Source organism: Xenopus laevis, chromosome 1L (genome assembly GCF_017654675.1).
Source record: "Xenopus laevis strain J_2021 chromosome 1L, Xenopus_laevis_v10.1, whole genome shotgun sequence".
NCBI classification, from domain to species: Eukaryota; Metazoa; Chordata; class Amphibia; order Anura; family Pipidae; genus Xenopus; species Xenopus laevis.
Window position 1 is genome coordinate 117,200,456 of NC_054371.1, and position 9,012 is coordinate 117,209,467.

The 9,012-nt window shown below is 35.5% G+C and overlaps 1 protein-coding gene across 2 annotated transcripts; it reads left to right on the top strand.

Moving 5' to 3' along the window:
* Positions 1-3,778: 3,778 nt before the first annotated feature.
* On the top strand, positions 3,779-8,657 carry foxe1.L (forkhead box E1 L homeolog). Of its 2 annotated transcripts, XM_018249257.2 has the most exons (2): positions 3,779-3,830; positions 4,242-8,657. In XM_018249257.2, exon 2 carries the CDS (start codon positions 4,562-4,564, stop codon positions 5,699-5,701), a length of 1,140 nt encoding a protein of 379 aa, XP_018104746.1. In that variant the 5' UTR covers positions 3,779-3,830; positions 4,242-4,561; the 3' UTR covers positions 5,702-8,657.
* The last annotated feature ends 355 nt before the right edge of the window (positions 8,658-9,012 follow it).

Here is a 9,012-nt window from a genome sequence, read left to right on the forward strand (position 1 = left end):
GATGTTGGCTCTCTTCAAGGAAAGACCTAGAGAAACTGCTCTGCTGTTCTGATGCCATGCTGAAATTGAGCTGTGTAATACTTTTCCTTCTGCTTTAAAGAAATAAAGCTACCTTTTTCATTGCCAAACAAGCTTCAGCAACCTCTGTTAAAGGGCCCACACCACAGTGATATACAATACAAATCATATAGAAGGAGAAAATGTCAGCGCTGCACAATATGTTGGCGCTCCAAAAATACATGTTAATAATTAAAATACATGTTAATAATGTCCAAGCCAGGAAATAAAGGGTACACACAAAACAACTTCCCTTAATAATTACATTAATTATAATATCTCTCAAGGTAACCAAAGGCATTGCCTGATTGCTGCACCATTCACTACACAATTTCTACAGATTTCCTAATCTGGAGATTTCCAGAAACTGGACTGTCCAGGTGAAAACTAGTCAGACGGCAACCCTAGATACACATGGTGGAGTTCAGGCAATTTGGCCACTATGTTTTCTGGCATGCAGAAAAAATATCGCCCACTGCTGCTTCCCAGACGAATTGCAATTTGACAGCGCTTGTCTGCTAATTAGTACATCAAAGTCCTCCAGCCATTCAGACAACAATTTCCTGATATTGCCAGTTCTACTAGTCTTAGGCCATTGCCAGTGGAATGCGTCTGTGGTCATTTCAGGCATTTTTCTCTTGTGTTGAAAATCGTGGCAGGAACAGAAAACCTGAAATCTGACGCGTGTGCCATAAGTCTTATAGTAAGTCTTATAGTAAATTCCAGTCAGCATTTGCTATTGTACTTCATAAATGGAATCATCTGCTATTGGTACTTGTACCTGTAGTGACCTTTGCAGCTCTTATATCCCCTTAGCATATGACTGCACATAATCTGCCTTAGAATTCAGCAAAACATCTTACCACTGTTTCCCCACAAGGTGGCCCACATGGTAATTTTAATATCATAATTGTTTAAAAGAAATTATGAGGACAACCCCCCAAACCTGAAATTCTTTTTAATTATTTAGGGCAATAATGCATGTCCTTTGTTTCTCACTTCAATATAAAAACATCTCATCTGTACCGTACCTACCAGTACTATATTTTTCGGATAGGTTTCTGTTAGATGCCTTGTATATTTTAGCATTTTACATGGCAGATTTATTGACACTGTGTGTATTCTCAATCCTTTACATATGGACATTGAAACATAAAATACGCTTTGTTTGACAAAAGACTGAGGTAACAGAAAATGAGATTTGTATAAACCAACAGCACCAGAATAAATAATGTAACTAGAGTAGCAAAGCAAGGCAACAAGCTATTTACTTTCAGTATTTGTGTATTTTCAAAATATCACTGTGCCTTTTAATTCTCACACTGTGCTTATGAACGTTTATTTAGTAATATAAAACAGCCCACACATAAATGTACACATTTATCCAAGCGGTTACATCTGCATTTGTTCTTACAAAGAAAAGCACAAACAGCACCCAAGCCTGTGGATTAGGAAAAGAAATGGAATTATTCTTTTTATTGTTATTTATTTAGATAGAACCATTGTCTCCTGCTGCTCTGCAATGGTAATGCAAAAACCCTTAATACTTTTAGGATTTAGCATACCTAACAAGCAAACCAGAAAACCAGAAAGTAACTTTCTTGAAGATTTGAATCTGTATTTTAATGCATATATATATATATATATATATATATATATATATATATATATATATATATATATATATATATATATATATATATATATATATATATATATATATATATATATAGCACAGACATATAAATATAATAATATGATAAGATATAATAAAAAAGCAGGTAAGCTTGGTGCACTCATGGGACCTTGTAATAATATGTAAAAAACAATATTTGTCAAAATTTCAGTTAGTGTGGGTACTTTTTCAAGAAGACAACTTGTTTGATTATAAATCCAGCATGCTTACCTGCAGGACATATATATCCACAGCAATAACTCAGTCCTCACAAAAAAAAAAATATCACAGTTTTGGTCACATATTCATACCTTTATTAAAAGGTGAATGTGCTTGCTTTTGTGTGCCCACCATTATAAAGCAGTGCCTTGTACTTGATTTAAACTAAGATATAGTTAATCCTTATTTGAAGTAAAACCAGCCTATTGGTTTTATTTAATGTTTAAAGGGATTTTCTAGTAGACTTAAGGTATGAAGATCCACATTATGGAAAGATCCGTTATCTGGAAGACCCCGGGTCCTGAGCATTCTGGATAACAGATCCCTGCAGCAGATATTTTTGTAGCATAACAACTGGCAAAACAGTATATACTGTAATAGATTTCAGCACCTATTTCTACTATGTGAAATGGCACTACACAAATAAATATATGCTACCAGGTTAAGAGGTTACTATTAATATATATTTTTTTTTTTGCAAGCATTCATTTCAACGGCATAGGATCCGATATCTGGAAACCTGTTATCCCGAAAGCTCTGAATTACAGGAAGGACATCTCCCATAGACTCCATTTTAATCAAATAATTCACTTTTTGATTAAATGATTTCTCTTTAATAATACAATATAACATTTATTTAATGTTTACATTTTTTTCGTAGAATTAATAACCTGTGGGGATCCAAATTAAATAATTAAATAAAATTCAGAAAACCCCAGGTCCCAAGCATGCCAGATAATAGATCCAATATATACGTTGGAAAGAAATTACATATGTGAACAAATGGAAGGAATGCCGGCAATGCAGGGTATACTGAACAGTCAATACTTTATTTTACAAGAATTTGCCCTAAATATCAGTGTAGAACAGTCATTTAATGCATCTACCTAACTAATGCAACTGTCACTATCAAATCACACTATAGCAGACAATGGTACAGTAAAGCTAAATACCAGCGTGTTGATGTTGCATTATAGTTCTAGGACACAGCAGCCATTTTATACAATGTTTGTGAATGTCAAATAAACAAAAACAGGTCTTGCAGTTGGCTATAATGTCCTTTGAAAAAATTACACAGATAAGGCAATATTTATAAAAGTGCAAAAAAAAAAAAAAGGCTGAAAAAAAAACCACTTTGTGTTTTGCTAAAAGTTTTCTTTTTGCCCATTTTGCGATGGCACTAGAATTTAATGATGAACGTGATTATTCTTGTGTGCAGACGTGACAGTTTGCCTTTAAACACACAGAGCGGCCAGGAAAGTCCTCAATTGGGATTAATGCTGTGTGTTTTTGGAGTAGACTGCACTAATAATGCAATGTTCGTTTGTTTAATCTTCAGTGGCATGTGAAATGTATTTCAACCAAAGGCCGACTGCTGTTCAACATATCTATCATTAGCTGTCATTTATACCCCTTGTTAACCTACATGTAAATATTATAACTACATACATGTATATTTCTTCATGTAGATTTATATGTAGATATTATGTGTGTTTGCATGTGAACTGATACGTATCTAATATATAAAATATAATATATATATGTATATATTATTTGTGTGTATGTTGTAATTTGGTATGAATATTTAATTTGTTAATTTTAATTAATCAATAACTAATACCTACCAATGTTGAATTTCTTCGAGCAGCACAGTTTGAGTTCAGAAGATTATGCAGCAAAAGAAGAGAGCTTTTATTTTTGCTCTCCTTTCCTGCACAAGGATTCCAGGTGTGTCTGTGATGGGACTTTTACTGTGACACAAAGGTAGGCAGGTTTTACCTGTAGTACTATATAAAGGCAGGGTGCTGAGAGGCAAGGTAACAATACAGCTAAATCTCACATGCACACAGGCTGTACCGGCACCTCTCACCCCCTCCAGGTAAGGTTATGTGGTCTGTCTTGTACCAAGTAGTAACTTGCATGCATATTACTATATCTTTAGCTAGTTTAATTTATACTTCTAAGTGATCCCATGCTATTGACCACTATACCAGTGCAGAATATACCTTCTAAATTAAGGAGGCTGTACAATAACAGCTGGTTATTATTTGTAGATTCTTGTTTAAAGGGTATTATATTTTTTTATCTTAAGCTGTGAAAAATGACAAAATCTAAATTCTTTGTAACTGAAATTTCAGTTTTTTTATGTGTATGCATCTTTTCTGATTACATGTGATAATTGGTATCCCTCAAGCTCAAATTGCAGTCTGCATATATATATAGTAGCTCATTTATCAATCAAATTGGCAATGTCCTTCTTCTTATACAATCTTTTTTTTTTTTTTTAAAGAATATCTTGCTAGCCCAGTGAATCCTGGGAACAAGTGGTTGAGTGGAAGCGGATGCAGGAACCATGTGTCAATAGAGGAAACCAACTCATCCCTTCTATTAAGCCTTCTCCTGAGTTTCCGGTCTTTGGATTTGGTGCATTCAGTTTTGTGACCTGCTGTGCTGCTTTTAATTTTTTGGGATTATAATCATCAGAGACCCAACAAGCTCTGAGGATTCATAAAACATTAAATTGGTACAGTGTTTGTATCACTGTCAACTGTTTGGACTGATTTAAGGGGTGGCACCAGCTGAGCAGTATTCCTGTTGCTGGAAGGTGTGATGACTGCAGAGAGTCAGCAGTCACCTACTAGGGCCACTGCTGCTGGAGCTGGTTTACAACAGACCAGTGGTTTTACCATGCCTGTGGTAAAAGTAGAGAAGGATCCAGCCCCTGAAGCAAGCATGTCCAATGGTGGCTCCGAGGTAGATGACACCCATAAGGGAAGGAGAAGAAAAAGACCCCTCCAGAAAGGGAAGCCTCCATATAGCTATATCGCTCTTATAGCTATGTCCATTGCTAACTCTGCTGACCGTAAGCTGACTTTAGGGGGAATCTACAAGTTTATTACCGAGAGGTTCCCGTTTTACAGGGACAACTCCAAAAAGTGGCAGAACTCAATTAGGCACAATCTTACACTAAATGACTGCTTCATTAAGATCCCCAGAGAGCCAGGCAGGCCAGGTAAAGGAAACTATTGGGCCCTGGACCCCAATGCTGAAGATATGTTTGACAGTGGCAGTTTCTTGAGAAGAAGGAAGAGATTCAAGAGAACTGACCTAACCACTTATCCAGCCTACATACATGATACCAGTATGTTTTCACCCCTGCAAGTGGCAAGAGCAACTTATCCCAACACTGTATATCCAAATATGACAATGAGCCCCAACTACAGTCAGCAGATAGCCCCACACTCATCAGTGTACTATCCATCATCTTCTCCTGCCTTTAGCTCTGCCCAGCCAAGGGTGTTCAGCATCAACACCCTAATAGGGCACAGTGGGTCTGAACATGCACAGCCACCTAACCGATCCATCAGCCCAGAAGTCAATTCAACTTCTTCCAGCTCTTGCAACTACGGAGGGTCTGCCTACAGTAGCCAAGCTGGTAGTGGCACTATGCTGCCCAGGTCTACCAATCCAGTACCTTATTCATACTCAGTCCCCAACAGTCACTTGCAGATGAACCAGAGCACTTACACACATAGTAATGCTCAACTGTTTGGCAGTGCCAGTCGGCTGCCCATGCCAACATCTCCTCCAATGAACAGTGACACTGTGGACTTCTATGGGAGAATGTCACCTGGGCAGTACACCTCCTTGGCTACCTACAATAGCAATGGGCAGTTGGGTGGCACCAATGCTTACCTGCGCCATGCCACATATTCTGGGAACATGGAAAGGTTTGTGCCTGCTGTTTGATGTAGGCAATGCTTGAATTTGAACTGCATGTTAATTTCAATTAGCATGTATCAGGGATGCTATCACTCTGCCAAATAAGGTATATTCTTTACTGTGTAATGAGAATGAGAGAGCCAGCACAAGAGAACAGGGCAGTCGGGCATGTGAAATCACGTTGACTATGGTCTGCTGATTGTACCCTTAGATGGGCAGCCATGTAAAGGCAAGATACCATTCTCTTACAGTCATATTGATTCATTCGCCTTTATTTTTCCCTATGGGATGACAAGAGAAATATTTTTGTACTATGCAGTAATTATGCATTATATATTTTAACAGCTTTAATAACAATGTATAACTTTTTCATGGCCTTTGTGAGTTTTTTATACAATATTCATATGCCAATTCAATATGTCTTGATGTTGATATAAAAACAAAAAGAAGACAAAAAAAAGAAAAGAGCAGAGAGAAAAAGAATAATAGCCAAACTGAAAAGAATTCAATGCAAGAAAAATAATGATCAGGAAATCATACTGATTTAAAACATTGCACTTATTTTGTACTGGAAAAGTTCCTTCCTTCTTTTTTTACATTGCTCCTTAAAATAAAAAAATATGTTTTTCTGTATGTATGTGGTATTATTGAGAGAAATTGATAAATAGATCAGATTGTATAGGGAAAAGTTTCTTCAATAAACTTGGTAGCTGTGTGTTAAATAGCACAGCTATGTTATTACAGTATCTAATAGTTCCTGTTTTAAACTGAAGAAATAAAATAAAAATTTGCCCCGTAACTACACTGTGATCTATTGTGGGAGAAATGTGAAGAACTGCAACCGTTTCCTTAATGATGTGACAGCCCAACTCCTTTCATAGCACTGCCACCAAGCTCTTTCACTAAGTTACTGCTACTGAAACTTTGAGTACAATTAATCTAAACCATGAATTATAATAGTGCCTGTATTGCAGTGCTATGTTTTATTTCAACAGCTGACCTATAGGTCAATTTCCACATTAATACAGTTTAGCCATGAAAGAACTAACAATTCTTTTTTTCTTTTTCAATTGAATACAAATTAACATCAAGGTTATTTGCCCTTGTAACATCTGGAGTCCATAGGAAACTGGAAAAAATGTTGTTAATATTCTGGAGTGGGATTTTTGGTAGCAGATTATCAGATGTAAAACTGGTGTGTTTCTCCTAAGCCTTGTCCTGTAATAAGGGTAGTCTGTCATTGGTACGGGAACAAACAGCATCACTTTCCCTGAGTTAAGTATTGAGATCACTGCCGTTTCCCATCGCTGCTTTTGAATAAGATACTAAATAAATATGGAAGAATGTATAAACAGCTTTGGGAGGATCCTGAGAGTTCTTATGCAACAGCACAGTCTACGTAGATGTAACCACCCTGTCTTAAGGTGTCTGAGATGGAATACAGGAGTCCTATTTAAAATGCAATGAGAAAATCTATCGCTATATGGTCCCATTTTTATGCTGTAGTTGGAGAGGGTATTGAAACAAAAACAACTGTTATAATTATTATCTATAACGCAGAATGCTTTACCTGGGTGTTCTAGACTAGTGGGGTGTTTCCATAGTTTACTGCCGCATAACTGATATTTACCAAAAACATTTAAACAGTATAAAAAACACACAATAACTTTTTTATTCAGTTTACATCAGGTACAAGGTGTTGCCTTATTACTATAGAGAAAAAAATTATTAGTAATTATTTATTATTTTATATAAAGATACCCCATGCAGAAGATCATTTGCCGTTTTTGGAGCTTTCTAAAGACAACATAATGTGTCAACTTTCTGTTGTTACTCTGCATAAAAGCAAAATTTCTACTGTCATAAGACCCCTTTTATTATATATATAGAAGGAGATTCATAGAGCCTTGTCTCAGATCTATTACAAAGTCATCAGTAATTCAGTGTCTTGTTAATTGTGGAAAATTGAAATGCTCTTACCGCGCAGTTTCTACAGTTATAGTATGCGCTTATACCATCAATTCATTGCTCCTGTATAACTTGGGCCAAATTATTATTGGATACCGAAAAGATTTTTAAGACTAATCTACATATGTGTAATCCTGAATAAATTTTGTATTATACTAAATAAATGAAGAATGTCTCAGAATTTTTTTTTTAAATTATATTCATAGTAATGAGCTATTTCTAAAATTATTTCAGGTGTGGGCACTAAAAAGAAAGGTGTCACTGTTCCAGCTGTAACATATAACGAGCAATATGGATTGCTAAGGAATACTCTTCAATAATGTGACTTTAACAAAGTATTATAAAATGCAGAGCCTAGGTACAGTTTATTATTATTATTTCTTATGCATCTCTTAACTTTTTTTCTCCTAGCTGTGGGCAAATAAAAGAGTTCTGCTAAGACGCCACAGGGAAACAGTCAACCTATATCATGTATAAAATAAGATATAATGGAGCCCTAAAAAATTGTACATTAGACACAAGAGCTACTGAAAGTCTATGCCTTGTGGACAATGTATAGACTCTCTATTAATATTTTATTTATCTGCCAACAGAATATCAAGGTTCATCTTCCCTGAATGATATTCCTCAGAGACCCAGAAATAGTTAAAGAAAATTTATGAAAACAATAACATTATTTTCCCTCAAATTACAGAAAGTATGTTAGCCATAGTTTTCTTTTGAAGAAGGAATGTGGGTAGATACATTTGATCTTACAGTTCCATCATATGCAAGATATTTCACTTTTATGGAAACCTTTTAGCAGTTGTAAAGCTATCATGTCTGAATTACTGTATATTGGTGAAATGGCAGAATCAGATTGCTTTATTTTGATATTTGGAATATGATTGTAGCTTTTTTTAAAGATAAATATGTATTTGTATTTTTGGCATTGTATTTCTGGTCTTTTTAAAGTAAAGCTTTATGTGAATTTTCAATGTGTGTTTTCATTTTGATATTAAAACATATAAATCTATATGTCTGATTTCATGAGTAGTTCTTGAAATAGAGTTGTAACTACATATTTCAAAACATCTTTGTATGGCCCATAATACTTTGGGGAAGGGGAGCAATATCAGAAGCATATATTGATAGTACACATTAACCAGGTTCCTGCTGGGCCCACTACAGTCTGGAGCACTGTCACCAGCAGCGACTAGATCTGCTAGCCTATGAGCACACCCTGGGACAATAATGATTTATTAATTATAGTATTGTACAAAATGTGTGAGGTTTAGTGGCATATGGAAACACTTTTTATGACCAATACACATACCAACTGTAAGTGACTAATGGAATTAAAGTGCCAAAATTTGTACCACATCTAAAAT